The sequence below is a fragment of the Neovison vison genome, chromosome 8, assembly GCF_020171115.1.
Source record: "Neovison vison isolate M4711 chromosome 8, ASM_NN_V1, whole genome shotgun sequence".
Lineage (NCBI taxonomy): Eukaryota > Metazoa > Chordata > Mammalia > Carnivora > Mustelidae > Neogale > Neogale vison.
This window is the reverse complement of record NC_058098.1, coordinates 139,644,387-139,664,443: the sequence shown is the minus strand read 5'-3', so window position 1 is coordinate 139,664,443 and position 20,057 is coordinate 139,644,387. Positions and strand designations below refer to the sequence as shown.

Genomic DNA, 20,057 nt, shown 5'->3' with positions numbered 1-20,057 from the left:
GGATAGTTTATTATCTGAGAATGATCTGTGTGGGTGGATTTATCTGTTAACTTCTGGGTGGAATTGGGCTGTTTATACCACAGACCTCTCCAGTGAACCGTGATACTTCTCATATGTTTGATTCCGTCCAGTTTTTGGTGGGTCCGTCCGTCGCCTTCCCTCCTGGCTTGGAGATGTAAGAGGCCAGTGCTGGCTTGGCTGGAAGTCAGCCTGGTGGGTCTTGCTTCGTCCTCCTGCAACCTGTTCTCTGAGCTCCTGTGCTCTCCTCTTGTTCCCCAGGTGGCCAGCCCTCTGCTGAGTCTGGTACCCTCCTGGTCCCCAGGTCTGGAGGGACCCCGGTGCCCGAGACCACCTCCCACGGCTCCGCATGGACATCCTGTCATGAAGGGAGGAACCAGCTGAATGCGCGGAAGCCCGTCGGGGCCCCGGGATTTTGGCAGAAGACAGTTCCTCACCTCCCCTCAGGACTTCTCGGAGGTAATTTTGAAATTGGAAAATGAAGGCTTAAAAACCTTCATTTATGTCTTAGTAGAATCTCGGCCACTGGGGAGACTGTAATCCTGCCTGGGTAGATTTTTCTGTACCTCTTAAGCTACATCATGTAAGCAATTACCTACTACAGTGCTCCTGAATTAATTTTAAGGATGTTTCTCAACATATTATGTTCAGCTGTTATAGTAATTAATATTTTATGAAGAGTTCCACATGGGTCCTCATTTACTGCTTTTAACAAGCTGTGAGGTTGAGCTTGCTGGTCTTGTTTGGTAGATCGGGAAACAGGTCTTGAAAGTGTGGCCAGGGTCTCACTGATTTATTCATTCATGGAGAACCAGAGGGCTGTGCTCCCGGGCCCTGTGCTAACTCGGGACCCACAGTGAACACAACAGATGCGAACCGCCGCTCTCCTGGGGATCCTAGTTTAGTGGGGGTGTGAGCACCCACTCACAGGATGGAGTCGGGCCGGGGACCGGGACAGACCACAGGCAGCTGACGGCGCGAAGAACGGAATTGCATGTTTCGTTGCAAGGCCTGCGTGTCGTGGAGAAAACAAAGAGCAGACCAAATTTAGGAGGGTGGGGTAGCTTGCAGTTTTAAAGGGCGTGGTTAGAAAGGTGTCATTAAAAAGTGGACATGTGAACATGCATTTAAGGAGTTGTGCTAACTAACTGCTTGGCGTCTGGGACAAGAGCGCTGTAGTTAGAAGAAAAGGTGGTTGCAGAGGTTCCCTTGCGTCTTGGAGGAACACCAAGGAGGCAGGGTGGCTGGAGGGGAACCAGCAGAGGGAAGCGAGTTGGGGCAGGGATTGGTCAGGAGGTGACAGGAAGCTGACGACGCAGACATCGGGGAATTCATGATGGGAAATCAGTGCAGGGTGTTAAAGAGGAGAGACACGGTCTGCATTCCATTTTATCTTTATTTTTATTTTAAGATTTTATTTATTTGTGTGACAGAGAGGGCAGAAGCAGGGTGAGTGGCAGAGGGGGTGGGACGAGGGGCGGGATCGCAGGACCCTGGGATCATGAGCGGAGCCAAATGCAGACACTTACTGACTGAGCCACCCCAGGGGCCCCTGCATCCATTTTGATAGACCCATTTGGCCTCTGTATTGATACAGAATGTAGGGGTGGAGGCGGAGGGTAGATGAAGAGACCATTTAAAGGTCCACAGAGAAATCTGTTACAGTAATTCAGACAGGAGATAATGGTGGCTTGCCCTGCTGGTGGCAGTGGAAGTAGTGAACGTGGTCATCTTCTGCTTAGTCTGAAGACAGAGTCCCTAAAATGTCCCAGGAGAATGGGTGTGGGGTGCGAGAGGAAGGGTCACAGCTAAGTACGTCGGGGATTTCAGCTGCTGTAAGTAGACTGAGTCGTCCCCTCTGAGACAGGAAGTCTGCGGAGCGAGAAAGCTGGGCCACGGGAGGGTTGGGAGCTCAGGCTGAGACGCGGAGCGGCTGGGGGACAGACGGTGAGCGGACAGTTCTGCACGTTCCCCTAGTGAGGACTGGGACGGGAGCTGGGGCGCAGTGGCAGTCTGGGGCCTGTGGATGGTGTTTCAAGGAGCACGATCAGATGAGACCCCAGGGAAAGGCCAGTTGTGAGGCCTGGGCCCTGCGACATTTCTAGCTCTGTGAAGAGCGAGAGAGAAGGAAGAGGCAGCAAAGGAGACCAAGCAGGAGCCGCCAGAGAGGTTGGAGGCCACATGAGATCACCTCAGAAGAAGGGAGTCAGAAGCTACGGGCGGTGACGTGAGGCTGAGAGTTGTCTTGGGTCAGCGCCGGGCAGGTCATTGGTGGCTTTGGGAAGAACAGAAAAATGGCAGGTGGGCCTGGTGACTTTGGGAACCAGAAGTGCCATTGGAGTGAATTCAGCGGGAAGGATGGAGGGGAGGAGTTGGAGGCATTCTGTTGACAGCCGCCCTGAGAAGCTTTGCCACAAAGGGAGCAGAATATGGGGTGGTGTTTAGGGTAAATAAGGCTGAGAGCATTAATTTTCGGTTGGAAAAATTAACATTATACTTACAGGCTGGTGGCAAGTTAGTAGAGAGTGGAAGATTGATAATGTGGGACGGGGGCTGTGGCCGTCATTTCTGGAGCGGGCGAGAGGTGCCTCTGTGTACAAGCAGTTCTTGCTTCAAGAAACATGCAGGTAAGTGGGGGGAGGGTAGGCTCGTGACAGATGTGTGGGGACCCAGGTGTGGTGCTCACTCGGCAGTTTTCTTCTGATTGCTTCTATTTTCCTTGCGAAATAGGAAGCAAGGTGGCCAGCGGAGGCAGCCATGGTGGAGGAGGGGTTGTGAGTTTGGGGAGACCGGGGAAGGAATGACAAGTCCTCGAGAAAGAGCGGTCACGTGGTGCATTGGGAGTGCCCCTGGAGCAAAACCCCTATCAGGGAGATTGTGTGTTTCCTTAGCTCAGCTGGGGAGCAGAGGCACCCAGTAGGTCAAGAATCGAATTCTTGTTTGGCCGAGCAGAGGGTGCAGAGTGAGAGGGTGACCTGAGTCGGCTGTGTCTGCAGGAGGGAGACGGGCCTGTGGAACTGCAGATGGTGAGGCAGGCGTGTGGGAGGAAGAGCTTGGGCTGGATGGACGATGGGTGGGGGGGCACAGAGGAGGGTCACCGCTGTCCACTTTGGGCCCCTGGTGGGACTGGGTGAGGAACACCAGAGCTGGGCTGCAGCTGTGCAGGGAACCAGGGATCTGGGGCCTTGGCAGGTGCCTGAACTCCAGTGTTCCTCCCTGTTGAGGCCCGGTTTCCGCTGCCTGACTTCCCAGGGCCTACCCCTACCATCACCCAAACTCCGATGGGCAAGCCCATGTAGCTGACTGGCCCCTGGAGTGGGGCTGGGAGCACACGGTGCTTCGTGCAGCAGAGGAAGGTGTGGGCAGGTGGGCAGGACCTCAGCACCCTGGAAAGAAAGAGGAAATGCGTACGTTGACATTTGCGGCTGCTTCTTCCCATTCCTCACGTGCCTTGGAGGCTATGTGCTTGCCAACCTTTTGCTTTTTAACCTAAACTTAAACTTTCTCGGGTGGTGGCATCTTTCTGAGCAGTGCGTGTACTGCGCGGAGATGGAGAGCGGGTCTGCAGGTGTGAGGGAGGCAGGGAAGCTCCCTAGAGAAAATGCCTTGGGGCCGGGTGGACTGGCCTGTTTTCCTGCCCACACCCACCTCCCAGGACGTTCTGTTTGCGAGTCTGTCTCCAGCAAATTCCAGGAGCGGTGAAATGGCTTCAGAATCACAAAAGAGCCACGTTGAAGAGGCCAAAATACCAGAACATGACATTCCAGCCCAAGCAGAGAGCTATTTTTAAATGTTTAGGATTTAGAAAGAGAAACAGTCTTCATGGACTACGAACCACCCCCCCAGTTCACACTTTGGGGATTGAAGTAGCTAAATCTGAAAGATAATTCTGGTTTGCTTTTCTCGTCAAGTGGAGAATGTCATTGGTGAAAAAAGATGTCTTGGGCTGAGCAGCTGCGGCCCGGCCTTGGCCGTGACCCAGCACCAGGAAGGGCCCACCCTGAGGCCCCCCGCCCCCCATTACCTCTGCTCTGGGCTAGTGAAGCTTTAGGGCAAAGGTCCTTGAAAACACTAACTAGCAGCAAAAAACGTCAGTAGTGCCCTCGGTTTCCGAGTGCCTGCGGGGGTTAAGCGGGCGGTATTTTTAGAAATGAGAACAGTTAGAGATGCTGTTGTGAGTTTCCATGGCCGAAGGCTCTGTTCAGATAAATCCTAACAGGCACATTTTCCGTGTGTCACTCAGTTGCAGTTTCTTTTTATTTCTTTTTGTGTCTTTTCTGTTTGTGGGAGAGCTTTGGGCAGCTTTGGTCTCTGGGCTGCTCTTGCTGCCGGCCGCTGTGAGGCTGGCCTTGGCCTCCACAAGCACCGGGTTTCCATCTGCCGGGTTGGAGGGTGTGAGTGGCAGAGAGAGAGAGAGAGAGAGAGAGGACCCAGCCCTGGGACTGCGGGCCTCTCTGGACGGGTCAGCCGCTCACCTCCGTGGGCATCGGTCACGTGCAAGGCCGTGCGTGGGGCTGGGAGGGACCAGGGAGGTCAGGTGTTTCGCCTTAATGTTTCTCTTTGACTGATGTTTACAAGCTGGCCGCGTACAGCTCCGGTTTCCACAACGGAGGTGATGAGGGGTGGGCACTGAGGCCGGGAGGATGCCTAGAACTGAGACCCTGTGCACGGCTCTGGGGCGGGGACGGGGACAGAGAGAGAGGACAGAGGTCTCAGCAGCCACCTGTGCTGGACCCTGCATATTGGGAGTCAGAATCAATCCGTGGCTGATGGAGAGCCACTAAAATTTGTGAAAGGTAATGATAGGATTAAAAAGAAAAGAAGTGTTCTGGGCAGATTCGTTGGAGGCCATCGTGCTTCCGATATGAAGAGAAGATTGGAAGCAGCGAAAAGAGTCAGACGGGAAAGTTGGATCCTGTGACCTAACAAAATCAAGGGACTTTCCCTGATTTTAAAAGTGTAATAGTATCAGGGTGCCTGGGTGCCTCAGTGGGTTAAGCCTCTGCCTTCGGCGAGCGGCGCATCGGAGCCTGCTTCCCCCTCTCTGCCTGCCTCTCTGTCTACTTGTGATCTCTCTGTCAAATAAATAAATAAAATTTTATATATATATATATAGTAGTTTCTTTGGTTATTCTTTTTTTTTTTTTTAAAGATTTTATTTATTTATTTGACAGAGAGAGATCACAAACAGGCAGAGAGGCAGGCAGAGAGAGAGGAGGAAGCAGGCTCCCTGCTGAGCAGAGAGCCCGATGCGGGACTCGATCCCAGGACCCTGAGATCATGACCTGAGCCGAAGGCAGCAGCTTAACCCACTGAGCCACCCAGGCGCCCAAAAGCCTAACAACAGAGCTTCATAGACTCCTGCATTTACAAAGTTACCAAAGAAATCTCATGCCTTCTCCTGTACTTGGAGTTGCATAAATAACTTAGGACCTTAGCTACATTTAACATTGCTTGATTAAATATCAATGAGGAAACCATTAGTATTGGGTCATTATAATTTATTGTCAAATGGATAACATAATTCAATTACCTCAACTCATTTTCATTCTGACTTTACTGATTTTAATAATTTATTTTACAAGTGTGTTCCATAATTTATTTCTCGTATTTTAAAAAGTGTCTATCTATCTATCCACACATTTATTTGAATTAAATACAAAGGTGATAGAAAGGGCATCTCATTGGCTGACTGGTTTGGCAGTGAAAAGGATCTTTGTCTCTTAAGATATTAGAACAAACTAAAAATGCAAGTAATAAGCACAAATATATAACTGAATCATTGTTATAATAGAGTCTTTTACATGGAAGGGCACATTAAAATTTATATTTTTTTCAAATTCTTTCTGGGTATGTTGTTTGAAACAAGGTGCCCCAGGAGAAAAGTAATGAGTACGATTAAAGCATTTCTACAGCCTTCGTCCACTGTATTGATGTACTTCCCAGAAATTGGGCCTTGCATGACTGATGTTGTGGTAATTCGTTTTCTCACAGATCAGGTGGCTTCCCAAGGTTTTCTTTTGTAGGAAGATCCAGTGATTAAATTATTGGTGGATCACTAAAGCTAGTTTTTATTTGATTATTATGTGATTTTTGGCATATATATGGAAGAAGTTTCATTTTTTTAGACACATGATCCGTTCCCATATATGTCCTTAGGAACAACATGACCTTGAACTGGTGCTTTATGGGAGTTCTGTGAGGAGCCACGCCCAGCGAGGGGGGCGGCCACAGGTCCTGCAATCCCAGGCATTATTTGCAGTTTGGGACTATCACTGTGGAGACCATGGATGGGCAGGGTTGGTGTGTAGGCAAGGAGGGGTGCCAGTGGGGCTTTGGGGATTTATCCCTGGAAGTGTAGGCCATGCAAGATGGCCACCCAGTCCCGTGCAGTTTTGTTCTGGGTCCTCTTTGTGCAGCACCGTGGTGTGAGTTGGAGAGAGCACCAGAGAATATAACCTTCTCAACCCCCCAGCAAGGAGATCAAAGGCAATGTGGGGTTTTGAAAAATTGGAATGGGGAACATTTTGTGATTTTTCCACTGTATGGGTAAGTGAATGTGAGGTTCAACCAGAAACAGGGTGTTTTGTGTATAAATTGTTTCAAGATGGGGAAAAATCATATTTCATAATCTTTGAAGAGGGTGCTAGCCTAGAGAAAACATTTCACAAAATTCTTTCTTTTGTAAAGGACTCAAGAAGTTTTCTATAGAACAGAGAATAAATCAAAAGTGCATGTTCTGAGCAAGATTCTTGTTCCGTTAGCGGACAGGACATGAAGGATGTCCTCTGTACTAAGGATCGTGACATCACAGATGTTAAGAGCTGGTGCCGGTGTTGAATCTGGACCTCTGTAGCCCAGAGATGCATCTCTGGTGATGGAGATGGAGGTGGGGGAGGGCGTGGGTATCTTCCAAGATTTCCATTCAGAGATCCGGCCACCGGCTCAGCTAGAGCATCCTGTTCTCTTTAAGTTCAGAGCTGGCGAGGCAACAGTGGGCTTTCTGAATCCATCCAGGATCTGTCTTTGCTCTTAACCTCAGACTTGCACTTTGAAAGTTTGCCAGATAAGCTGGTTCCTTAATTTTTAAATAAGTACACACACATAGTAAAATCATGAAAATAAAACTACAAAGAAGATAATAAATACCAATTTAAATGGTCTCTTTGATTTCCCCAGAGAAAACCAGTATGATTTTTTTTTTGTTTACTCATCTAGAAAAATGTAGTACTAATGAAAAGATACTCTTTTGATCTTTATTTTATCTTTTAACGATTGATTTATTAACTTTAGAGAGAGAGCGTATAAGCAAGCGCGTGGCAGGGGTGGGGTGAGGAGGGGCAGAGGGAGATGGAGAGACAGAATCACAAGCAGACTCCTTGCTGAGTGCAGAGCCTAAAGACACCGGGCTGTGCCCAGGACCCTGAGATCATGACCTGAGCTGAGATAGAGAGTCGGCTGCTTAACCAACTGAGCCACCAGGCGCCCCAAAAGATACCTTTTTAAATGTAAACCGGGTAAGCCGTTGGAACCCTTCCAAAGAGGGCTTTTAAGGAAGTGTCAAGTAGGATGTGATACACAGATGTCCTCGCGTGTGCGAGTTACGGGAGTTACGGAGCACGTGCAGGGGATGTCCTGGGTCCTATGCAAAGATGTCAGTACCGTGGCATCCTATGAACGCTCTTCCCCCGTCTGTCCACCCTCACCCCCCACCCCCCGCCCCCCACCTTCTAACACTCCCTTGTGAGTCTGGGCGGTGTGTATCTCGCTAAACCCTGTAGAATTTGACTCTGAGAAACGGGCTCCGGCTGTGAGGAGACCTGTGTGCTCAGTGCTGTTGCTGCGGTTTCACCGCGTGGCTCTCTGTGGCTCTCTGTGCATGAATTGATCCGACCTCCCGGTCTGGGTACTAGACGGTGTCGACCCCCGGCAATCCCTGCGTCTCTCTGCCGGGGGCGTTGGGTGATCTCACTGTCTGGCCTAGAACATTCGACTGTTGATTTTCGGGCCCAGGTCTTTGCATTTTTTTCTTGATTATATAGTTAGGAGGAGCTTCTGGGCCTGAAGAAAGGCTAATTCATGACCAACTTCAGGAGAAAACGCAGTGATTTGCGAAGTGATTGTACCCGTTGGCGCCGTCGTCAGCACTGAATAGGTTTCTTGGAAGACCCTGCCTGACGTACCCCATCACTCGTGTCCATGGGCTCCTTAAGTTCTGCCCGGCTCCGAGTCGAGCGAGCAGAAGTGCCCGGAGCACAGAGCTTTCTGCACACTTACTCACCACCTGCTTCCTCGTTCCTCTCAGGAACATTCCCAGGACATTCCCTACACGTTCCTCTCTTTGGTCTCATTTTCTGTTGGATTGGGTATGTTCCTCTCATTAAAAACATCCTTAATATATTCTGAAGAGTAATGTACATTTCATGCGTTAAACTACTACCTCCCCGTTTGCGCCATATATTTTTACAAGGTGTGTCTTTTGATAAATAGACCTTCTGGATTTTAGCATATTTGATAAAGTGCCAACCTTGCCCGTTTATCACTGGGACCTTTCATTTAAGACGCTATTCTGTATCTTGAGGTCTGAAGTTACTTCTGTATTTTCCTTTGCCAGTTTTAACATTACGTGGAGTTAATTTTGGTGTGTGATGTAGGAATCCAATATGATCTTTATCCATAGGAAAAATAATTTACTGAGAACCATTTATTGAGTAATAATGATCTGAAATATGCATTCCGTCGTGCATTCTGGTTTCCATATGTGCATGGGTTTCTTCCCGGGTCTTCTGTATTTACATGTTCATGCATTTCCCCACCTCTGTATCAGTGCAGCATGATCTTTTTTTTTTTTTTTTAAGATTTTATTTATTATTTATTTATTTGTCAGAAAGAGAGAGAGAGAAGGGACACAAGCGGGCAGAGAGACAGGCCGAGGCAGAGAGAGAGGCAGGCTCCCTGCCAAGCAAGGAGCCCGATGCAGGACTCGATCCCAGAACCCTGAGATTATGACCTGAGCTGAAGGCAGCGGCTTAACCCACTGAGCCACCCAGGCATCCTGCAGCATGCTCTTTTTAAAAATTATTTTATTTTACTTATTTACTTTAGACACAGAGGGACAGAGTGTGTGCATGAGTGGGGGGAGGGGAAGAGGGAGAAGCAGGAACACTCCCCCCCCCTCCACCGCTGAGCTGGGAGCCTGAGGCGGGACTTGATCCCATGACTTTGAAATCATGACCTGAGCCGAAGGCACATGCTTAACTGACCGAGTCACCCAGGGGCCCCATCATTCTCTTAATTATTGTAGCCTCTACTAAGACTTGAGATTTGGTCCCCTCACCTTTTTTTCTCTTATTGAGTGATATTTGGCTGTACTCCGACCTTTGCTTTTCTTTAGAAATTTTAAAGTTAATTTATGAAACAACAGGACAGCCATTGTTAAGGTAAAAACTAATGCAGAATTTCATTAGTTCTGTATGTCAGTTTATAAAGAATTTAGGGTGTTTTTTTTTTTTTTTCTGAGTCTTATTCATGAACATTGTATCTATCACTGTCTTTACATTTGTCTTCACAAATTTTTTTTTGGTAGTTTTATGCTTCTCTGTAGCTAGGTCTTCCATCTTCTATGTTCTCCTAGGTACATACATTTTGTCCTAGGCTCCTTAGTCTAGGCTGGTTTTCCATCTTTGCTGGAGGATAAAAATGTGGTTGACATTTGTATGTTGATCTTGCATTTAGCCGTTTTACTAAGCCTTCAGTATTTCTAATATTTTGTCCATAGATCTTCATATATAGAAAGTCATGTGTGACTAAATATTGTTTATTCCTTTTCAGTTCTCCTCTTTTCTTGTTCTCCTGTCGAGTTTGGCCCATTAATACAATGTTTCATTGATATAATAGAAGATGTCTTTTCCTTGTTCCTGATTTTTTTTTTAAGTAATGTTCTAAGTTAATTAAGAATGATGTTATTGTTGCTTTTTTTTTTTTTTTTAATGTTTCTTGTTAGGTTAAGGAAGTTCCTGTATGCTTCTGTTTCGCAGAGCTGTGTTTTATGTTCTTAATCATAAATACATATTGAGTTTTATCAAAGTCTGTTCTGCATCTGTTAGGATGACCATGTAGTTTCCTCTGTTTTCCTCTTATTGTGCTGTATTACAGGTGTTATTCCAATGGCAAAGTCTCTCGTACTTCTAAGGTAAATCCAGCTCATTCAACTTTATGGCTTTTCTCCCCTAAATACAATTCTGATACACATCTGGATTCTCTTTGGTCTTACTTTGTTTAATTTTTGTTTCTTTACTCATGAGTGAGTCTGCCTATATTTTTGTGTACTCTAACTGGTTTTGTCTGATTGTGAAAGAGGTTTATTTTTTTTTCCTTTTGTTCCTATTCCTTGCAAGATGTTGTGTATGATTTAAATTATCTTGAAATTTCGGTTGCACTCAACTGAAAACAAGACCTAGCGCTTTCCTTGTTGGGAGATTTCTATCTGCTCAGTTTTTTTTCAAGGCTTATAACATTATTTGAAGTCCTTTCATTTTTTAAAAAGATTTTATTTATTTACTTTTGTGAGAGAGAGTGAAAGGGAGAGCAGAGGGTTGTGGGGAGGGGAGGAGAAGCAGATTCGCTGCTGAGCAGGGAGCCTGATGCAGGACCAAATCCCAGGACCCCAAGATCATGACCTGAGCTGAAGGCAGAGGCTGATCCGAATGAGCCATCCATGCTCTCTGAACTCCTTTCTTTTTGAGACAGTTTTCTTAAATTATATTTTTCTAGGAGTCTATTTAATATTCCCCTTTTCAAGTTAAAATCAGTGCAAAATTACTCATTTAATTTTAAGTCTCTGCTATTTAGGTTTCACTACATATATAGTTTCTTTTCTTTTTTTTCTTGACCAACTTGCCAAAGAGTGTCCGTTTTATTATTATTTTCAAAGAAGAACACTTTTGGCTTTGTTGATTCTCTTTAGATTTATTTGTGATTTATTTTCATTTTTATCTGTAATGGGTCTTTCCTTCTACTCTGTGTTTATTCTGTCGTTGCTTTCCTAACTTCTTAAGCCTCAGACAACTCAACCCCTTTTAGGCTTCTTTTCTAATAAAGGCATTAAGATAATCAGTTTGTCTCTTAGTACTGCTTTAATGGCATCTCAACTTTGGTTAAATAATATTCTTATCATTGTTCTGTACTTTCTTCTGAACCCGTGAGTTATGAAGTCTTTTATAGTTCTCACAGCTGGGGACTCTTCACATCATTGACGTCTGTCTCGACTGCACTGAATGCAGAATGCCTGGTCCATGTGATATTATGATTTGAAATTTGCTGGGTCATTTTTTTTTATGCCCCTGTGTGGTCTCAGGTTTTGTAAGTTCTGTATAGTTTCGAGAAGTTTATGAATTCTCACTTTGTTGATTATGAGGTTTATGTATTTATTAAATTTACATTGATACTGCTTCTTATATCTCCCATAGTTTTACAAATTTTCTATGTTTGTTGTATTATGTAATGTCTAATGAATTTCCCCTATGATGGTGTAGCTGCCATTTTTTCAGCGACTCTATCAATTTCGCTTTTTATGTTTTGAAGCTATTCAATGTATACAAATACATGAAGCGATACAAATTCTACATTTGTAGAAATGTACAAATTCTACATTTCAGTAATAATAATGAAGTGGACCTTTTGTTTTTATGTAGTTGATTTCTTTTTTCTAGTTATGTTTTTTGGTTTAAATGCTAATTTTTGTGATAGCTTTCTTTTAGTTAGCATTTCCCTGGATCACTTTTCTCTGCCCTTTGACTTCCAATCTTTTCAATTTCTTAAGGTTTTCTGCATCTCCCTCTCTCTTTACAGGTCAGTTTTATCATTTTTTTTTCTTTTGGCTATCAAGTTCATAACCTATCTATTTCTTATGATCTTTAATATATTTGGATTTCATCTCCCAAGTTATTTTATACTATTTTCTTTCTTCCTTTTGTTTATTTATCTATTTATATATTTCTAAAGATTTTATTTATTTATTTGACAGAGAGAGAGAGAGAGAAAGATCACAAGTAGGCAGAGGCAGGCAGAGAGAGAAGAGTAAGCAGGCTCCCTGCTGAGCAGAGAGCCCGATGCGGGACTCGATCCCAGGACCCTGAGATCATGACCTGAGCTAAAGGCAGAGGCTTAACCCACTGAGCCATCCAGGCACCCGTCTTCCTTTTTTTTTTTTTTTTAAATACATGTTCATTTCTTTGTAGTCTTACTGTTATTTTTTCCTTTTATAATTGGACAGTTATACATTCTATTCCTTTTCTCCTAGTGGATGTTGCTGAAATTCTACCATATACTATACATAAAGTCCAAGACAAATATTGTAACTCCTTGGTTTTTAAAATACGCAAAGCTGGAGAGCACTGCGACTGACTTAAATTTATAAGCTATGTGCGCTTTTTCTTGGTTCAATATTTTAACTGGGCTTTGGTTATTTTCTAGTGTGAGGGACCTTCATAGGGAATAATTCATCCTGCTGAGAAGAGTAGCCGTCTCCCCTTTTGGTGTTAAGGTCATCACATCTCCGTTGGTACTAAAGGTGTGGTCTCCTGAGTCCTAGACCCATTTCTGTATTGGGAGTGTCCCGGAGGGCGCTGACCTTCAGTCCGGAAGGTGCTGCTGCCTCCGTGCGGACTGTCAGTGGACAGCGAGCGAGTGTTACTGGGAGGCCCGGTCGTCAGTCAGTTTGGACTGAGTGAATGATCCGGGTCCAACCTGAGTGCAAGCAGAGAAGCTCCTTCCTCCATTAATGTCCAACCATAAACATAAAGAAAGGACAGGACGTTGTCAAAACTAGTTATTTTCAGCAAGGTATTGTAGACTTTTTAGTTCTATGATTTCATTCTACTTTTATTTTCTATAGAGAATCAACATGTATATAAGGGGGCTCACACCATGACCGGGCGCAAAAGAAAAGGCCAATGGTATATAGAGACTTTTAAAAGAGATTTTTAAAAGAAACCTCTTTGTCCCCTGTTTTTCTCAGGGACTTGAACTTCTGGGACCCACCGGGGTTTCATTCTCCAAAGTGTTTATTAGGTCTGTGGCACTGAGCCAGACCCTGTTAGGGCCCATCAGATGGGCCTTTCCTCCTGAACGTTTCCCTGTATGGCAGCACCCGGGTGTCTGGATGTAACCTCGTAGAACCTTCAGCTCAAAGGAAGTCATGGAGCTCCGTGCTGTAGCAGTTTCCAAAATTATTTTAGGGAGGTGGTGGTGCGGTGGCCCTTTCTTCCAATAAGTCTCATGGTAGGCCAATGTCTTAAAAATAAATGGAAATAAAAGTCAGAGCTGACTCAGACTGGAACAAATTTGGGGCACCTGACCCCACACTAGCTCAGGCTTCCTGACCCTGTCCTCTGGTAGAGCTGCGGAGCGGCAGAGCCCACCAACACTCCTGTGCCTTTAACCCTCCCTCTCAGCAGAAGAGAAACCAGGGGCTCCAAGGGGGTCACAGCTCGCCTGGTGGCTGGAGGAGGTCTACACGGCTCCTTCTGCCGTCACCAGCTCATTCCTCCAAACAGCTAGCGTAGCCGCTCCCTGTGGAGTCAGCCAGGACTTGAGGTCACATTTCCACCATGAATGACTTCTTCAATGCCAGCTCCTGTCTGTCCTGCCCTTTTGCTTGGGGAACCCCAGGTTTCCAGCCAGACTTGCCGCATCTCCTCAACCGCAGCCCTGGGCCTGCCGTGGGCTTCCTGGGGAGGCCGAGCAGCCTGCGGAGTGTCCTGTAGTGGGGACTCGTCTCGTCCCTGTCTTCTGTCTGCTTCAGGCTCTCACTTGGCTTCTCACTGCTGGCCACAGAGGACTGGTTCTTTCAAGCAGACAGGTCACATGCTATTTCTGTGCTGTGACTTTCCAGGGCTCCTTCCCGGCCACCTCTCCAACCGCACGCGGGAACAGGCTGTGTTTGCAGCTATAATGGGCGCACTAAAGACCAGTTAAATTCCGAGTACACGATCCCTGCAGCTCCTGGATCCAAAAGAAGCTGTAAAAATACCACGGGGTGGCGGATGCTCCGAGGCCGTGGACAGTGAGGTGGTCCCTGCAAGCCTGGTTACGGTTCGTGGCTGTTCCAGGAGAGCCCAGAGGACACGCGAGGGGGCTCTGATTCCCAGAGAACCGTGTCTGGTACCACCGAGTCTCGGCTGCCCGCTGGCCGATTGCGGGTTTCTGTTTCCCTGAGGTAAGACACGCAGGCGGAGCTGTTTATTTTCCTGTAAAGTCCCTGAGGACAGCACCTTCCGTAACTGTCCGCGTGTCCCCCGTGTGCCCGTGGGTGGCGCGCGTGTACCTGGCACAGCGGTGGGCGGCCGGGCCGCGGCCAGAGGTGTTCAGAGCCTCCCCGTCCCCGCTGTCGTCCGAGCGCCTCTGGTGTTTTCCCCGCCGCGGGCGCGCGGAGTCTCACCGTCTCCATGACCACCTGGACGGGTGGAGGCACGACCGCGGGTCGGGAGGGGACGGAGTGTCCGAGAGCTCCGGGGCCCGCGGGCCGTTGACTCCGGAGGCCGGGTCTGCTGGGCCGTACACGGACGCGCGCTCCGTCTCTCCGCTGTCTCCAGGCAGGTCCCCGGAGCGGCTGGTTTCGGGTCTCCGGCATCTGGGGCCGGTGTGCGGCCTCGCTCAGCGTGTCACTTCTGGAAGGCTCGGTCGCGTGTCTTCCACTCCCTTGCTTAGTATCGGGTAGCGTCCACGTGCTACAGAAGACTCGGAGGCCGTTCCACATTATTGCTGGTTTCTCCGCCCTCGGGCTCTGGAGTGATGGGTGTAAAGGGACAAACGTGAAGACACTGTGCGGAACTCCATCCGCGGCTCCCGGGCCTCGGCCGCCACGGTCAGACTCTGCGCCTGGCCTGCTGCTGCCTCCTGCTCTCAGGGCCCGGTGACCGCCGGACGCTTTTCACGGCGTCCCCCTCCCCTCCGTCAGGCGCCTGCAGGACGCTGGGGCTGGGCCGCGGCTGGTGCAGAAGCCCCTTCTCCGGCCGGAGCTTCTGTGGCAGCCCCTCCCCGCCCTACCCGAGCCCCGGGGGCGGCGGTCACGGATCTGCTGGACGGGTGTGCGCTGCGAGCTCCGCAGGAAGGCCTGGCGTCTGCTGGGCTTTGAGAGGCCCCGGAGGTCAGCCGCACGCGGGAGTGCTGCTGAGCGAAGGAGCCGCCGAGACGCAAGCCCCATTTGTGTCCCCTTGAAACTGCGACGCCGTGACTGCCGGTGGGGGGGGGGGGGCTGGTCTGCTCGCCGTGGCGCGGTCCCGGCCCGCATGGCTGACGCACGGGGTGCCCTGGAGTCCCCGGGGTGGTGATCCTGTGCGGTCGACCACGTGCTCTTCCAGGCATCTTTGCGAGTCACACTGTCATGTCTCCAAACACCGAGACTGACTGGGGCTTCTGCTCTGGGCTTCTGAGACCCTAGAGCACCCCTAAGGGTACAATCGGAGATCCAGCCCTGCAAAGTCCGTAAGGAGAAGACACGTCCTGTGTGCTGCACCCCTTCCTCAGTCTCTGAACCCGACAACCCCTTGTCAGTGCTGTGGGCGTCTCGACCCCTCACCCCACCCCGTTCGGCCCGGTCCCAGTGTGCCTGGGTTTTAGCAGCTTGGTACGGGGCTCTCAGGGTGCGGAGGCTGCCGCCGAGGCCCCCTGATCCAGGAAGTGCCCCGTGAGGCCATAACGGATTCCAGTGGGTGGTCAGGATGGAGGGAACGTATGGACCACCGCAGGGTTCCTGTCACGTTGTTCTGGGAGGTGACAGATGGAAGGCGGTCACGTGCGCCTCCCGTGGGGTGCTGGAACCGGTCCCGCTGAGCCTCGCCCTAGCCTTCCCTTTGCGTCCTCACTGCTCTGACCTGCTGGCCCCTCGCAAGGCTGGCCAGACGTCCAGAGAGTCAAAGGGCTGTTTCACGACAAGCCCGCTGGCTTGCTAACTGCTGCGACAGAGACGGCCCAGACAAACGGACAGAAGAGAGGACAAGCCCTCCTTGCTTATTCCCCATCCCTCTAGCTATCACCTGGTTTGGAAGGAAAGAAAAGTTTTAGTAGAGCAGCCTATTAAAGAGAAAGTTCCAGGCTCAAACGCCCAGTTGTGTGTACCGGAGAGAGTGTACATCTGCAGAGAGTGACCTGTGTGACACCCCCTCAGAAGCCCGTGGCTAGTGGAGCAGCAGGTGCTCTGGGAAGTGGCAGAAGGCAGCCGTGACCCGCGCCTTCAGCCGCCACGCAGCTGACCCTTTCCTGAATCATAGGGGCACGTTCGTGGCGCTTTGATGTGGATCTTCTGTGCCAGGCCACAGCCTTATTGTCCACTATTCTGGGAGCGACCCTGTGACCATAATTGACTTCCCAAAGGATCCTTCCCAGTAGGGCAGTGGTTCCTGGGAACGTGGGCAGGGGGACGTGCAGGGCGGGGCCTGGCGCAGGGTCACTGATAGCGCTTCTCCGTTTCTGCTGCATGTGCCTGAGGACACCGAAGTCAGAGACACACGCATGCTGCGCACTCCTTGCCTGCCTCGTGTGCAGGGCTGGGGAGGCGGCGCCACCCGAGGGCGAGGCTGTGCTCGGCTGTGGGGTCGCCGTCCGGGTGTCTCAGACCCGCGTGGGCCTAAGCATGTGCAGGCCCCATGCTCACAGAACGCTCCTGTTTAGGCAGCAGAACATTCTCTTTCTCTTGTTTCCAAACTTCCTACGGCGTGTGGTATGAGCTGGGGTGGAGGACCCAGAACCCTGTTCTCTGCTCGCTGAGGCTGCGTGGCGCAGCGGACCTTCCTGCCCGAGGCTGGCACCTGCTGGCGCTGCAGGGCCTGGGTCTGTGCCGCCCCCGGCCTCCAGCCGCAAGCCAGGGTCACGGGCAGCATTTGTGTGAGCGCTGCTTAATCTCCATGTACACTAGCTCACACGTGCCGGAGCCCTGTGGACTTGAAGCTGTGAGGGAGCCGAGCCCGGCCTGCATCCCCTCGGGGTCGTGGCCTTTGCCTGTGTGCTCAGAAGGGCGACCTCTGTCTGCACGCACGGTGGCGGGGGACAGGCAGTCCCCCCGCTGACCGCTCGGCGGAAGCACTCGCTGCTAGGACGCAACACTTTACATTAAGTGTTAGGGAGCGCTGGTGTCTGTCTTTTGGGAATAAGTTTCCGAGCTCTGTCCCCTTCAGCTCTGCCATGAGCTCACGACTGTCGGGGCAGGGGGCAAAGGTGGAAAGAAGCAGAGGGACTGGGAGGTGGGACGGGGACCGAGAACGTCTGTGAAGGAGTTTGATGGTTAAGAACATGGAGACCCTGGGGTCCATTGGTCGCTCACATCCCGGGGAAGTGTAGGCGGCCCGAGCAGCCGGCAGGGTGCCCGGGCCTGGGACTACTCGTGGGGAGCAGCCGGTGGGGGCCCCAACCCCTGGGACCACTCAGGGCTTGTCTGGCATGACATAGGTCTCCGACCTCGGTGCCTGCTCTCACGTGGGGCCTACCCAGTCCGCTCTGTATTTCCTTGCTCTGACCCTTTGTCTGCTGAGCACCCCACCCCAGACCTCGCACCCCAGGATTCTGAGAATCACTTATTCTTTACAAACGCATACGTTGCCGGTAGTGTCTGGTCGATGGAAAATGACATGGAAACACGCGAGGAGGAATGTAAACTGTGCAGAGTTTTGGTGTTTTTTTCGTCATTGAAACCCTTTGATTTTATTTCCTTCTGTTTCTCTCCTGGGGTGGGCTGGGAGGTGCCGCACGGACGTCTGTACCTTTGGAAGGACACCTTTAAAGCCCAGCCGCGCCTCTCAGAAGTTTCCGGAGCAGCGCTTCGAGTCCGGCTTACGTTCTTACTTTTGCAAACGCGACCTAGCGAAGGTTTGCTTCTGATGCATGGAAGACAGGCCAGGAAGGGAACCTCTGCTTTTGTTTTGTTAGAACAGTGGCGTGGGGGGGAGGGCGGCCAGGATCCCAGATGCTACTTCCTCAGGGCGATGAGAGCAGCCGGCTTATGTTCTAGAAGGTGAGGACCGACACGCGCAGCTAAAGGAACTTGGCCCAGTCTGTGAAGTGACGAGAAAGCAATCGTGACTCCTGCTGGGTGTACGTGAGAGAATGCTGGTGTGCGGACAGGCTGTGCCTCCAAGTGTCCTCGTCCACAGAGGATACGGTCATGCCTGTGATGTCTGTGCCCACGTGGGTCCCGATGTGTGCCCGGCGAGTGTCACAGGTCCTGGCTCCGCTCCCAGAAGCGCGTCCACGAGTGGTTTTTTGCACTTCCTTCTGCTGAAGAAAGAACTGGCCTGCGTGTTGTTTTGAACTTGGCAGCAAAGGGATGGTGTGAGGTCACTGGTCAGCGTAATGCCCAGCTGAAGGTGTGTGTGTGTGTGTGTGTATCTGTGTGTGTGTGTGTGTGCGCGCGCGTGTGTGTGTGTGATGCTTTGGTGTTTGAAGTAAACCTGGTCCCCTTGCTGTCTTTCTTGATTTGTGGACTTATGATTTTTCTTCTGTATGCCTTTTGTTGTATTTTCTCTTTTAAAACATCATGGGTTAATGCACACGTACTAAAAATTTGGAACCACACAGTGAAGATGAGCGTGGCAGCCGTGCAAGGATGACACGCGGAGACCCGGGAGCTTCTGCAGGTGGACGAGAAGGAATAAATGCCTTTATTTTCCTACGTCGAATGTTCAGTCGGTTCATGGGTTTCTTGCTGCCCCTTATCCCATCACGGAAAGGCTGGTTGCTCTGCAGGTATTTGATCTATATTCAGATTATACTCTCTTCTTTTAGCTCTACTCAGGTGTTAAAATGATGTATGCAGTCCAGATCCGACCGGGAAGGAACGAATTCTTTTCTGTGGGTTGGAGGCATTTTATTTTTGAGATTGGACTCCTATAAAAGTGCATTGTCTGTCTCAGGATGCTCACTGTTCATTAAGTTCTGTGTTAAGCACTGACATTGTTCAGGGCTCTGTGAGTACAGCTTCTGGGGATCCAAAGAGAGACGTAGATCCGGCCTTGAAAGAGATCTTCATGGGTTTGGAGAGATGAGATGTGCTCAGCCAGGAGGCCATTAGCGTTTGTTTCCGTAAACGGGAACCCTGGCGAGGCCCATCGTGCCGTGGGGGGCTCTGTCAGGACAGCGTGGCTGGGCCCGTGTCTCGTCTGTGGTCCTGCCCGGCGTGCTTTGCTCTCATGTAGCGACATCCCCCCGATCCCAGAGTGCCCTCTCCCCTGGAGCATTCCCCGTGAGGCCGCCGGGACATGCCACCGCCTCCTGGAGCTGCTGTCCCTGGACGGCAGAGTGGACGTGGGACTGGTCGTGTCTGTTGGCCTCTGGGAACTCCCCGTCACTTACTATAAACACGTGTCACATTTTGTGTGAGCTCTGACCTTCTAGCTCAGTGTCCTCGTCTGTAAACTCAGGGTACCTCGTATATGTCGCTTTGGGCTGTGGCGACAACTACATCAATGGGAGAGGTCATACCCGTCAATCAGTCAATTACGTGGTTAATTATGCATGTGAGTTATTTCATCGCTGTGTGCAAGCTTCCTGAGGTGGGGTGTCCTTAGCCGGCACCCAGCCCAGCCCCCACACAGAGGATGTCTTCAGTTCCTGACTGGACAGCCCCATGCTCTTCCTCTGGCTTGGGCCATCATGAGGCTGGTGCCGAACTTTTGGGGGTCTTTGAACTGTGGTAGGGTTGCCATGGAAGAGAGACCACATGAGTGTTATGATTTTATTTTATTTTATTTTATTATTTTCTTTAGGGAGGGAGAGAGAGAGCGGGGATGGACAGAGTGGGGGGGGGGAATCCTCAGCAGACTCCACGCTCAGCACCAAGCTGACATGGGGCTCGATCCCACAACCCTGACACTGCGACCTGAGCTGAGATCAAGAGTTGGAAGCTTGACCGACCATCCAGGAGCCCGAGCATACTGGTGAATTTAAAAGGTGGATGAGTAAGAGGACTGTCCTGCGCACGGGAGCTGAGGACTGGGGGGGACGAGCTGTACGTAGACTGGACTCGGGCTCTCAAGTCCGGGGAAGGA

At 50.1% G+C, this 20,057-nt stretch overlaps 1 protein-coding gene across 2 annotated transcripts in view; it reads left to right on the top strand.

Annotated features, from left to right (window-relative positions):
• The first annotated feature begins 279 nt into the window (after positions 1–279).
• RNF144A (ring finger protein 144A) overlaps positions 280–20,057 on the top strand; it is an 85,375-nt gene continuing 65,597 nt past the window's right edge. Inside the window, exon 1 of one of the 2 annotated variants that reach the window (XM_044262129.1) lies at positions 280–477. Coding sequence is in view for 1 of the 2 variants with exons in the window: in XM_044262128.1 (XP_044118063.1) it covers positions 2,558–2,645 (88 nt within the window). In the remaining variant the exon portion in view is untranslated. Of the gene's footprint in view, positions 478–2,556; positions 2,646–20,057 lie in introns of those variants that run through there. The other variant, XM_044262128.1, reaches the window with a different exon arrangement.